Raw genomic sequence first — 13124 nt, 5'->3', positions numbered from 1 at the left:
GTGTTTGTTCTCAGAGTAACTGTGTTTGTTCTCAGAGTAACTGTTTGTTCTCAGAGTAACTGTTCTCAGAGTAACTGTGTTTGTTCTCAGAGTAACTGTGTTTGTTCAGAGTAACTGTGTTTGTTCTCAGAGTAACTGTTCTCAGAGTAACTGTGTTTGTTCAGAGTAACTGTGTTTGTTCAGAGTAACTGTGTTTGTTCTCAGAGTAACTGTGTTTGTTCAGAGTAACTGTGTTTGTTCTCAGAGTAACTGTGTTTGTTCTCAGAGTAACTGTGTTTGTTCAGAGTAACTGTGTTTGTTCTCAGAGTAACTGTGTTTGTTCAGAGTAACTGTGTTTGTTCTCAGAGTAACTGTGTTTGTTCTCAGAGTAACTGTGTTTGTTCAGAGTAACTGTGTTTGTTCAGAGTAACTGTGTTTGTTCTCAGAGTAACTGTGTTTGTTCAGAGTAACTGTTCTCAGAGTAACTGTGTTTGTTCTCAGAGTAACTGTGTTTGTTCTCAGAGTAACTGTGTTTGTTCAGAGTAACTGTGTTTGTTCAGAGTAACTGTGTTTGTTCTCAGAGTAACTGTGTTTGTTCTCAGAGTAACTGTGTTTGTTCTCAGAGTAACTGTGTTTGTTCAGAGTAACTGTGTTTGTTCAGAGTAACTGTGTTTGTTCTCAGAGTAACTGTGTTTGTTCAGAGTAACTGTTCTCAGAGTAACTGTGTTTGTTCTCAGAGTAACTGTGTTTGTTCAGAGTAACTGTGTTTGTTCAGAGTAACTGTGTTTGTAACTGTGTTTGTACAGAGTAACTGTGTTTGTACAGAGTAACTGTGTTTGTTCTCAGAGTAACTGTGTTTGTTCAGAGTAACTGTGTTTGTTCAGAGTAACTGTGTTTGTTCTCAGAGTAACTGTTTGTTCTCAGAGTAACTGTTCTCAGAGTAACTGTGTTTGTTCTCAGAGTAACTGTGTTTGTTCAGAGTAACTGTGTTTGTTCTCAGAGTAACTGTTCTCAGAGTAACTGTGTTTGTTCTCAGAGTAACTGTGTTTGTTCAGAGTAACTGTGTTTGTTCAGAGTAACTGTGTTTGTTCTCAGAGTAACTGTGTTTGTTCAGAGTAACTGTGTTTGTTCAGAGTAACTGTGTTTGTTCAGAGTAACTGTGTTTGTTCTCAGAGTAACTGTGTTTGTTCAGAGTAACTGTGTTTGTTCAGAGTAACTGTGTTTGTTCAGAGTAACTGTGTTTGTTCTCAGAGTAACTGTGTTTGTTCTCAGAGTAACTGTGTTTGTTCAGAGTAACTGTGTTTGTTCAGAGTAACTGTGTTTGTACAGAGTAACTGTGTTTGTTCTCAGAGTAACTGTGTTTGTTCAGAGTAACTGTGTTTGTTCTCAGAGTAACTGTGTTTGTTCAGAGTAACTGTTTGTTCAGAGTAACTGTTTGTTCAGAGTAACTGTGTTTGTTCAGAGTAACTGTGTTTGTTCAGAGTAACTGTGTTTGTTCTCAGAGTAACTGTGTTTGTTCAGAGTAACTGTGTTTGTTCAGAGTAACTGTGTTTGTTCTCAGAGTAACTGTGTTTGTTCTCAGAGTAACTGTTTGTTCTCAGAGTAACTGTGTTTGTTCAGAGTAACTGTGTTTGTTCAGAGTAACTGTGTTTGTACAGAGTAACTGTGTTTGTTCTCAGAGTAACTGTGTTTGTTCAGAGTAACTGTGTTTGTTCTCAGAGTAACTGTGTTTGTTCAGAGTAACTGTTTGTTCAGAGTAACTGTGTTTGTTCTCAGAGTAACTGTGTTTGTTCAGAGTAACTGTTTGTTCAGAGTAACTGTGTTTGTTCAGAGTAACTGTGTTTGTTCAGAGTAACTGTGTTTGTTCTCAGAGTAACTGTGTTTGTTCAGAGTAACTGTGTTTGTTCTCAGAGTAACTGTGTTTGTTCAGAGTAACTGTGTTTGTTCAGAGTAACTGTGTTTGTTCTCAGAGTAACTGTGTTTGTTCAGAGTAACTGTGTTTGTTCAGAGTAACTGTGTTTGTTCAGAGTAACTGTGTTTGTTCAGAGTAATTGTGTTTGTTCAGAGTAACTGTGTTTGTTCTCAGAGTAACTGTGTTTGTTCTCAGAGTAACTGTGTTTGTTCTCAGAGTAACTCTGTTTGTTCTCAGAGTAACTGTGTTTGTTCAGAGTAACTGTGTTTGTTCTCAGAGTAACTGTGTTTGTTCTCAGAGTAACTGTTCTCAGAGTAACTGTGTTTGTTCTCAGAGTAACTGTGTTTGTTCAGAGTAACTGTGTTTGTTCTCAGAGTAACTGTTCTCAGAGTAACTGTGTTTGTTCTCAGAGTAACTGTGTTTGTTCTCAGAGTAACTGTGTTTGTTCTCAGAGTAACTGTGTTTGTTCTCAGAGTAACTGTGTTTGTTCAGAGTAACTGTGTTTGTTCAGAGTAACTGTGTTTGTTCAGAGTAACTGTGTTTGTTCTCAGAGTAACTGTGTTTGTTCAGAGTAACTGTGTTTGTTCTCAGAGTAACTGTGTTTGTTCAGAGTAACTGTGTTTGTTCAGAGTAACTGTGTTTGTTCAGAGTAACTGTGTTTGTTCAGAGTAACTGTGTTTGTTCTCAGAGTAACTGTGTTTGTTCTCAGAGTAACTGTGTTTGTTCTCAGAGTAACTGTGTTTGTTCAGAGTAACTGTGTTTGTTCAGAGTAACTGTGTTTGTACAGAGTAACTGTGTTTGTTCAGAGTAACTGTGTTTGTTCAGAGTAACTGTGTTTGTTCTCAGAGTAACTGTGTTTTTTCTCAGAGTAACTGTGTTTGTTCTCAGAGTAACTGTGTGTGTTGTTGTTGTTGTTCTCAGGATGGAGAGGCTCCACACTCTGTGGCTGCAGAGGAACCAGCTGGAGCACCTTCCTGACAACATCAGCTTCCTGCGCTGTCTGACCACGCTGGTGCTCAGCAACAACAGGCTGCAGGACATCCCAACACTGATGGAAGGGATGAGCAATCTCAGGTGAGGTCGCTTCCAAACCAGAACCTGTTAGGTTGATAAACATGTGGATATGTCTTTTAAAGGTGTGGGTTAACCTTCTGTAGTGTGGTAGTGAAGGGTTAACCTTCTGTAGTGTGGTAGTGAAAGGGTTAACCTTCTGTAGTGTGGCTGTGTGGTAGTGAAAGGTTAACCTTCTGTAGTGTGGTAGTGAAAGGGTTAACCTTCTGTAGTGTGGTAGTGAAAGGTTAACCTTCTGTAGTGTGGTAGTGAAAGGGTTAACCTTCTGTAGTGTGGTAGTGAAAGGTTAACCTTCTGTAGTGTGGTAGTGAAAGGGTTAACCTTCTGTAGTGTGGTAGTGAAGGGTTAACCGTCTGTAGTGTGGTAGTGAAAGGTTAACCTTCTGTAGTGTGGTAGTGAAAGGTTAACCTGCTGTAGTGTGGTAGTGAAAGGGTTAACCTTCTGTAGTGTGGTAGTGAAAGGATAACCTTCAGTAGTGTGGTAGTGAAAGGGTTAACCTTCTGTAGTGTGGTAGTGAAAGGTTAACCTTCTGTAGTGTGGTAGTGAAAGGGTTAACCTTCTGTAGTGTGGTAGTGAAAGGTTAACCTTCTGTAGTGTGGTAGTGAAAGGGTTAACCTTCTGTAGTGGTAGTGAAAGGGTTAACCTTCTGTAGTGGTAGTGAAAGGGTTATGGCATCAAAGGCTTTATTTCCTCAAAGGTTAATAAAGATTTGCTCTCTGTGCAGATTTGTGAATTTCCGAGGGAATCCTTTAACCCTCGACGTGGAGCTGCCGCCTCTGAAGGAGACGGAGGAGGAAGACGACAGAGAGATGTTTGGATGGGAGTTCATGCACCACTACATCCAGGAGAGACGCAAAAGACTCTACGCTGTCCTCAACATGCACTGTGTGAGTCGGCCCTCAACCTCTTAAGCCTGGAGGCCTATTTTCTGAAAATCCGCCTAAAATACATACCTAAGTAAATGCAATATTGCTCCACTTCTACATGGTCCATTTGCATGTTCTTGGTATCTAGGGACATCTATGGACCTCAGTGAATGTAAATGAAATATTGTGTCTGTTACTAGGCTTGAGTAAATTGTGATGAAACAAAGGAGAATATGAATTATGATTTTTCTTTGCATCTTTGACAGTGAATAACACCATGCTAAGAATGACCAGACATGAAAAACTGCCACTGTTCTCGTTCAGTACCTTCTTGAGATCATGTGTACAAGAAATCTAAGGAAATTAATAAAGGGAAGATGATTAAACAGAAGGTTTTGTAGATACAGTACTGAATTCTCCCATCCGGACCAATGCAATTTGAAATATTATTATAGAATAGCAGGCTTATAAATTACCTTATTATAGCCAATTTGCACATTTATGGATTGTGCCAAATCTTATATTTCAAATGCCCGAGTTCAATTTGGATTTAGTATCACCAGGCGTGCATAGGAACAGATAATGAAATCTGTATGTACATTAGCTTTTTTATTTTTTATCAGGGTGCAGCCGTTTTGAAACTAATTTCAGATCCAATTGTTGCTACAGTACATGCTAAAAATAGGGAAGAGAAACTAACTGCGCTTCAATATATGTCAATAACGTTAAGTGTTGTTTTATTATCCTGAATAATAAGATATTAAAAAAAATTATACAGAAGTAATTAGCTTGAAACCCTATAGAGGCTTTTGGGAAGTGTCGTTCGGAAAAATTCCAATGCTCATCGAAAGCTCTCGGAACCCTCTACAAAAAATATACAATTCCCAACGTTCAAATTTTCCAAAATGGTCGACTTTTGCAAACTAAACAAGACCTAAACAAAAATTTAAATGGATCTAATAACACTTTAACCTATTGGTAAACTAACGTATTGATGATAATATACATTATAAATGCTGTTGTGACATGGTTATGATGTTTATACTTGAATACGTTTGACAAAACCGATACTTTTGTCAAACAGTCTGGAGAGATTGATTTGACGTGATGTCATTTTGGGACCGGTACCGGGCTTAAGAGGCCTTAACATGCACTGTGTGAGTCTCAACTCCTCGACTCCTAATGTACAGTCCCCTCCCCATCATATGTATATAATCCCTGTTAGGATCTATGGGTAACAGTACTGTATATTTGCATATCGTATGTCACAAATGTAACAGTACTATATACCTGTATGTCATGTATGTCCCTATGCCATAAATGTCATGTCATGTATGTTGTGTATGTCATAAATGTCACTATGAATTGAAAATGTGAGTCTCAACATGCACTTGTGTGAGTCTGTCCTCAGTATTACTATGTGTTTCACTGGAAGTTACAAAATTAAATAATGTAATGATCATCGGTTTCACTCTCTGCACCAAACACAGGAATTCTGGAGTAAACATAAAATATCTATCTGCTCATAGTTCCTCAAAACGTGCTCCTTGATGTAAGAACATTCATAAATACATTGAGAACCACTTTTGCAATTCAAATGAAAAACAGTCGCCTTGCTTTGAAATGTTTATTTCAGCCAAAGAATTGTACATCAACTTTCTGAATTGATTGAATTGAACTGAGCCACAACCCTGAGATCCACTGCTCAGGTTCTGCTCAGGTTCTGGTCCCACTGCTCAGGTTCTGGTCCCACTGCTCAGGTTCTGCTCAGGTTCTGGTTTTTAAGAGTGTCACTGTTCAAAATGACGCTGTTGTAATGGATGTTTGTTCTTTGAATTCATCAACGAGTTTGTCACTTAAAAGTATGAAGTGAACTCTGTCAAACTGCGGCTCGATTGTATAAAAATACATTTGTGGGAAAAAACTGTCCGACCTGGTAACAAATAAAATATTTTTATACTTTGTCATTTTTGTTTTGTTCCATTATGCAACTTGCTCCAGGAACAGAGTGTACTATGTGTCCCAGTTCTTGTCACTTGGTCACGGAGGGAATTGCAGTGAGCAAGACATTTTCTAAAGTGACTTGTTTGCTGGTGTAGCAGGTCAAGCGGGCGTCGAACCCCTTCTGCTTCAGGTAATGGACCCGGCCCAGGTCGATCAGGAGCTTACACTGACGGCCCACCCGTCTGCGCTCCTCTGCAGACAAAACCCTAAACCAGAAAGATAAACGATAAACGGTGAGCGTAGCTTAAATAAAAAGATGATTAAATGTCAAAAATGTAATTGGGTTGAATGTTGGATACCGTAAAACGTATCTACACGTTGACAAATAAAGGCCAGTCTCAATTAGAAGCAGGGTGTTTTTGCAGTTACCACGGGTGCAGTTTCTTTTTATTCTCTCTTGCTCTCTCGCTTTCCCCCTCTTACAATCCATCTACCAGCACAACATAGGCTACACAAAGAGATCATCCATGATGCAACACTGCTCCTCATCATCCCAACTACATGAATACAGCATGCCAGCATGACATCATCAGGTTAGTAGAGACAGAGTGACTACATCATGACATCATCAGGTTAGTAGAGACAGAGTGAATACATCATGACATCATCAGGTTAGTAGAGACAGAGTGAATACATCATGACATCATCAGGTTAGTAGAGACAGAGTGACTACATCATGACATCATCAGGTTAGTAGAGACAGAGTGACTACATCATGACATCATCAGGTTAGTAGAGACAGAGTGACTACATCATGACATCATCAGGTTAGTAGAGACAGGGTGAATACATCATGACATCATCAGGTTAGTAGAGACAGAGTGACTACATCATGACATCATCAGGTTAGTAGAGACAGAGTGAATACATCATGACATCATCAGGTTAGTAGAGACAGGGTGAATACATCATGACATCATCAGGTTAGTAGAGACAGAGTGACTACATCATGACATCATCAGGTTAGTAGAGACAGGGTGAATACATCATCATTCCCAAACTGCTCTTTTTGTCTCAGGGTGTGAGGTTGGCGCTAGAGTGAGAATGCGCCGAGTTGAAATTATTCGCAATTGATATGTTTTTTTTTTTGAACAAATGTTTTTTATTTCCCCTTTTTTAACATAAAACTAGACAAACAATCAGGGCTGTACAGTGCGACATATATATCGCACGTGCTACAGCAACATCCGTCTGTGCGATGAATGGATTTACTTCAGTAGCACTGGTGCGATAGGCATTCGGTTCATATAGATACTCTTATTTTGAAAATCCTGTTGCGGGTCTATCTGTATGTCATGCGCAGCTCCAGCTATAATAACTATGCTCCGACAGCTAGCAACGCTCAGTTCGTTTCGATACTCTTATTTTGAAAATCCTGTGTGTCGTGACTCATATCCGCTCGGCTCAGCTCACAACACGGCAGGACTCGTCTCCAGCAGTAGCGTCTGGAACGCGGACATTGAAACAGTCTGAGCAAGGATAGTATTTTCGCGACCCAAAACAAATCCCTGCTGTTTTATTCCGCAACGGGTCAAATGCATATAACATGCTTTGCAATCCTCGCCATTCCTTTATGACCACGTCGTGTTAAAGTCCGAAATTAACGTTACGTTAGCATAAGCTAACAACAAGCTGTTCAGAGCCATATAGAGAACAGCAGACGGGCAGAGTGGGGAGGAGGGGGGGCAGACATTCTCCCTTCTCTGTGTGTGTGTGTGTGTGTGTGTGTGCGCGCGCACGCGCGCGTTTGGAAAGATCAGATGAAGTCAGACGAGTATATTATATTGATAGTAAATGTACTGAGGGTGGACAGATAATGTTGATATTTAAACATAAAAAATACAATACATAATAAATGTATTCATGATCATGCAACATAAAACGGTTGCGTGTTGTGAGTTCCAAAACATTTAACTTAAAGTTTAAAGCTCAATATTTCAAAACGTGGCACTTTACAGTGACCAGGGCCCTATTCCCCGTACCTGGTTCAACTAAGTCGATCAAGAGTCCCATTATCCAGATTCAATTAACCCGATGTTTGAATCCGGGATTTTCCTGTTCCTCGAACGCTGATTCAGTCTCGTTCATTTGAACCAGACTTGAGACTCAGGATAATTGCGCGCGGCCGCTTCAGCTGAAAAGACAGCAGGTGTCGATCGCAGAAATCCTGATTTTCTAACGGCATTGATTGATTGATTGATTTAAAACTTTATTAACAGATTGCAGAATGGGTACAATGCAGTACGGCTCAATAGCCTCGCCGACAAGTTAAATGCATAATCTATAGGCTAATTTTAAATCCCTCATTACCCCAATCAATCAGATTATATTTCTTTAAATGTGCCTGCTGGCAGTAGGCTTATGGAATGAATAATCAAATGAGATCTTGCTAGCGAAAATAATTAGTTCAACTCTTTCAGAATAAGGATACGGCTCTGTCCATTGATGGATGTATGGTGGATGTTTTATTTATCTGGCACCGTGGTGTGATGGTTGGTCCTTATGCCTTTCACGCGGACGACCCGCGTTCGAATCCCCCCTTTTTCTATTTTTTGTTTTTCTTTTTGCAATGTAAATGCTTCAATTTGGTGCACTTTGAGAGCTATATAAAGAATGACATCCTCAATGCATGTAGATTTATAATATTTTTACTTAAAACTAGGCTACTTTTGCGTATAGTCATTAATATTATATTCCAAAAAAATTATATTGGAAACGCTGGGTTTCAAACTAGGGTCGTCCGCTTGACAGGAGTGAGCACTAGCCGTTGCACCACTGTGCCAGACGGGATATATCCATTGTGTATCCATCAATGGACAAGAGACCCGTGTTTCGAATATTTTTCTTTTGAATGAAGTTTTATCTCTTTATTCTCAAATGCATTAATGTGACGTCAACGGCTCATTCAATTGCTCAAATCCGTCAAACAGCGCATCTCAGACATTTTAATCCCAGTTACAATATCACAATAACGTGCGAGTGATGATACAATTCAACAATCCTCAGATTCCTCGTAATTCATAATCCACAAAAACCACAATCCACGCATAGACACTTCAATTTTATGCTTGAATGAAACACAATCCGGGCGCTCCGTTAAGCAAATCTACAGCGGAGAATATATGAAACTAATCAGAGCCAAACGGCCGATAGGTTTCATTCATTAAAAATATCCCAGCGGGATTCACATTTGCAATGCGCCGTTATTAAAATAACCACATGCAGCGTGTATCGCGACTCCGAGCGCCGTATATGACGTGCATTATTTTATTTAGGACAAAGTAAATCTATAGGCTGAATGATTTATTATCATCATTTAGTTCTATTATTATACATTTCAAAAGCCCCCTCTAGGAAAACGAAGCACAAAAACATAATTCAGAATGATATAATGGGATCTAGACTGAGAAATATTTCAGGAAGCGAGCTGGCATTTATTTGCGAGGGCGTGGCCATGGTTCATCCAGCTAACTGAACTAAACCCTGCTCCGGACCAGGTTCAAACTTTCTGATCTGTTACCATGGTGATTTAGAAAATCCGACTTCGGGGAACGGAAAGGTCTGGCTTAAGTCAAGCTATGCTGAAAATTATCCGGCTAACTCAGTTAGCCAGGTACGGGGAATGGGGCCCAGGGCCCCGTTCCCCGTACCTGGATAACTGAGTTAGCCGGATAACTTTCGGTGAAGTCTGACTTAAGCCGGACTTTCCCGTTCCCCGTACCTGGATTGTCCAAATCACCATGACAACAGATCCAAAAGTTTGAGCCTGGTCGAGAGCAGGGTTTAAGTTCAAGTTAGCCGGATGAACCATCGCCACGCCCCGGCAAAGAAATGACAGCCCGTTTCCTGAAATTATTCCCACAGTCTACGATCTGCATTATACCATTCTGAATTACGTTTTTGTGCTCCATTCTTCCAGAGGGGGCTTTTGAAATGTAAAATAGACCCAAAATGCTGATACTAAATTCACTTTGTCCTAAATAATGCACGTTATATACCGTGGCGCTCGCTCGGTGCGATGTACACATTATGTGGTTATTTTAATTGTAACTGGGATTAAGATGTCTGATGAGATGCGCTGTTTGACGGATTTGAGAAATTGAATGAGCCGTTGACGTCACATTAATGAATGAGCATAAAGAGATAAAACTTCATTCAAAATAAAGAATATTCTAAACACAGGTCTCTCGTTCATTAATGTATAAACAATGAATTTATCCCATCTGGCACAGTGGCGCAGCGGTAGTGCTCAATCCTGGCAACCCGGCGACCGGTGTTCGAAACCCCGTGTTTCCAATATAATTTTTTGGAATATAATATTAATGATTATACGCCAAAGTAGCCTAGTTTTAAGTTAAAATATTATAAATCTACATGCATTGAGGATGTCATTCTTTATATAGCTCTCAACGTGCACCAAATTGAATTATTCCTACATCGCAAAAAGAAGGAAAAGACTAGGTTTCGAACCCCGGTCGTCTGCGTGAAAGTCAAAAGAAGAACCCGTTACACCACAGTGGAGATAAGTAAAAGATCGACCTTACATCAATCAATGGGTAAGAGAGCCGTATCGTTATTCTGTATAACAGTTTAACTAATTATTTTCGCTAGCAAGATCTCATTTGATTATTCAATCCAGCAGGCAAGTTTAAAGAAATATAATCTGATTGATTGAAGTAATGAGGGACTTAAAATTAGCCTATAGATAACGCATTTAACTTGTCGGCGAGGCGATTGAGCCGTACTGCAATATGTTAATAAAGTTTTAAATCAATTAATCAATCAATGCCGCTAGAGAATCAGGATCTCTGCTATCGATACGTGCTGGCTTTTCAACTGGAGCGGCCGCGCGCACTTATCCTGGGTCTCAAGTCTGGTTTGAGTTAACGAGACTGAATCCACCTTCGAGGAACAGGAAAATCCCGGCTTCAAACATCGGGCTAACTGAATCTGGATAATGACATCTTGATCGACTTAGTTGAACCAGGTACGGGGAATAGGGCCCAGGACAGGAGGTCTATGTGTATTAAAAACAATAGATTGTTTTTCCTTTAAAAATCTGGAAGAGGTCAAAAATAAAAATGTCAAATGATATTTCCGTTGCCTTTTTTGAGTTGATCTAAATGTTACTGATTGTGTTAAATGGGCTTATGTTATGATATCGTCTCATATCGATTGCAGATGCCTGCATCGTATTATATCGTGGCAGATATCAGCAAATATCGTATTGTTGTCCAAAGAATCTATATCGTATCGTGATGAAACTGGTGATTCCCACCCCTAGTAGAGTCCATACACCCAACACCAAATCCCATAATTCCTTACAAGTAACGTGTCTGGCTGTGTGACGTCAACTTGTCAGCATGAAAATGACAGCCAGACATGGCACTGCAACTAAATAACACAAATAGGCACATTTGTGACTGTTACAAATATAACACGTTTTATACTTGTGCTACAAGATTTTGACCTGTGCTACAAAACTATCAACCTCTGTAGCACCAGTGCTATGTGCAAAAAAAGTTAACGTACAGCCCTGCAAACAATACATTAATAGTAGAAATCTATGATAAATCACAGGACAATGATTGACAGTAATTAAATCAAAATAAATGTAGATTAACCCTTTAATCGCCAAGGACGACTTTAGACGTCATTGCTCGCCATGCTTAATCTGCCAATGACGTCGTACAGCGTCTTTGAGATCAATATTTCAAATCTGTCATGGCAATCATATTTCACCCACGGAGACTTGACGGGTGCTGTAGAGCTCCTCTCAACTCTCCAACGGTGCAAGACCGCCATCTGGTGGCCGATCGGCGAGGTGCCAAAACCGGAAGTGAGCGGCCGGAAGTGGTGCTCGCCCATATTTCGTCCGGCCACTCGCGAGCTTGATACACGGGATAGCGATCCGTTGCCAATAACTCGATAAACAACATGATTTGGACGTATATAGTATTATACAACCTGGAAATGGATCGCATATATCAACATCCCATAATAGCGATCTTTCTGCTCCACGCTGATCACCCAACGGTCAGAGGAAGCTGCGGTGAGTTTCAGCGTGTTTGATTATTATTTTCGATACAAACTGCTCTGATCAATATATGACCCATACTACATAAATGATTTAACGTGGGCCACGGACTTATAAACCCCCCCCCCCCCCCGCCCCCCTCCGGTCACCAGCAGATGATGAGGCATGACGTTTAGGACCTTGTACAATTGACATTTTTAATCTGACGTCAATCGGTATCAAACTACATTTGATGATCTAATATATGTATTTATGGCTATAACTCACGTTCTGCAGAATGCTGCAGAAAACGATAAAAACATATTTATACTTTAGACCGTATTTTAGTATGAATATGTGAATGAAAAAGTAGAACGTTGCTACATCCTAAACGATAGATACTTGACGTTGAATGGGCCATAGTAATGTCAATTTAGCAATACAATTTAAAAAGTTATAGCCCTGCAAAAAAGGGGAACATCTCCATAGACAAATAGAGCTGGCAGAGGAGGGTATAAGGATGGATATAAGCGTGGCAGAGAAAGGGTTAAAAGACATAAAAATAATAAATACAATACAATACATATGCTCTTGCTCGCTCTTCCTCACTCTTTCCTTCCCCTTCCCTCCCCCTCCACCCCCCCCTCAGGACCCCCTTTTGGACTATACATCCACTATTCCGTTTAACATTAGGGATTACAAGTTCATATGCTACCCTTTATCTTCTCCACCACATCTAACCAGATTGCTATGCTGGCTTCATTAACACCTAGAATTTGTGCAGTAGATATCGCTAGATAAATCACATCGAGATATGTAAGAACCCATACCTTCCGGCACATTTTATCCGGTTGAATCCAGCGTGATGCTATCAACTTTTTTGCAGCCGTAACACCGGACAAAATTAGTCTCTTTACATGTACAGAGGTTGATAACTGAGAAACATCATTCAACAACAATACAGAAGGCAGTACAGGTATGGTCAGAGATAAAAATTCTGATAATTGAGTGGTTACTTCTTCCCAGAATATCTTAACAGGAGGGCATTCCCAATACATATGCATAAATGTACCAAGAGCACCGTTTAAACACAAGGAGCATCGAGGGTCTTGTCTGAGCCCCATTAGGTGCAAACGTCTAGGAGTCAGGTAAGTCCTATGAATAAAATTAAGATTAATCTGTTGATGATCCGGGTTGCGTGACGACAGCCGAACGTTTGCCCAAACTTCATCCCAATCAAAATCTACTTCCAAGTTTGGGATATCCTTCCTCCAAA

At 40.1% G+C, this 13124-nt stretch overlaps 2 protein-coding genes across 3 annotated transcripts in view; one reads left to right on the top strand and one right to left on the bottom strand.

The window, feature by feature from the left end:
• Positions 1-3873, top strand: part of LOC311248897 (leucine-rich repeat-containing protein 39-like) — a gene marked incomplete at both ends in the record, with an annotated part of 38923 nt that extends 35050 nt beyond the window's left edge. Inside the window, 2 exons of the mRNA XM_084338126.1 lie at positions 2813-2965; positions 3687-3873. Coding sequence (XP_084194252.1) covers positions 2813-2965; positions 3687-3873 — 340 coding nt within the window. The remainder of the gene's footprint in view (positions 1-2812; positions 2966-3686) is intronic.
• Positions 3874-5470: 1597 nt separating this feature from the next.
• trmt13 (tRNA methyltransferase 13 homolog) overlaps positions 5471-13124 on the bottom strand; it is a 91292-nt gene continuing 83638 nt past the window's right edge. For both annotated transcript variants that reach the window (XM_084307855.1, XM_084307856.1), the window contains one exon: positions 5471-6038. In XM_084307855.1, the coding sequence (XP_084163981.1) occupies positions 5861-6038 (178 nt within the window). In that variant the 3' untranslated portion in view covers positions 5471-5860. The remainder of the gene's footprint in view (positions 6039-13124) is intronic.

Source organism: Notolepis coatsorum (genome assembly GCF_963971535.1).
Source record: "Notolepis coatsorum genome assembly, chromosome: 2".
Classification (NCBI taxonomy): Eukaryota; Metazoa; Chordata; class Actinopteri; order Aulopiformes; family Paralepididae; genus Notolepis; species Notolepis coatsorum.
Note: the sequence above shows the minus strand (reverse complement) of the source record. Positions and strands in the feature narration are given on the sequence as shown.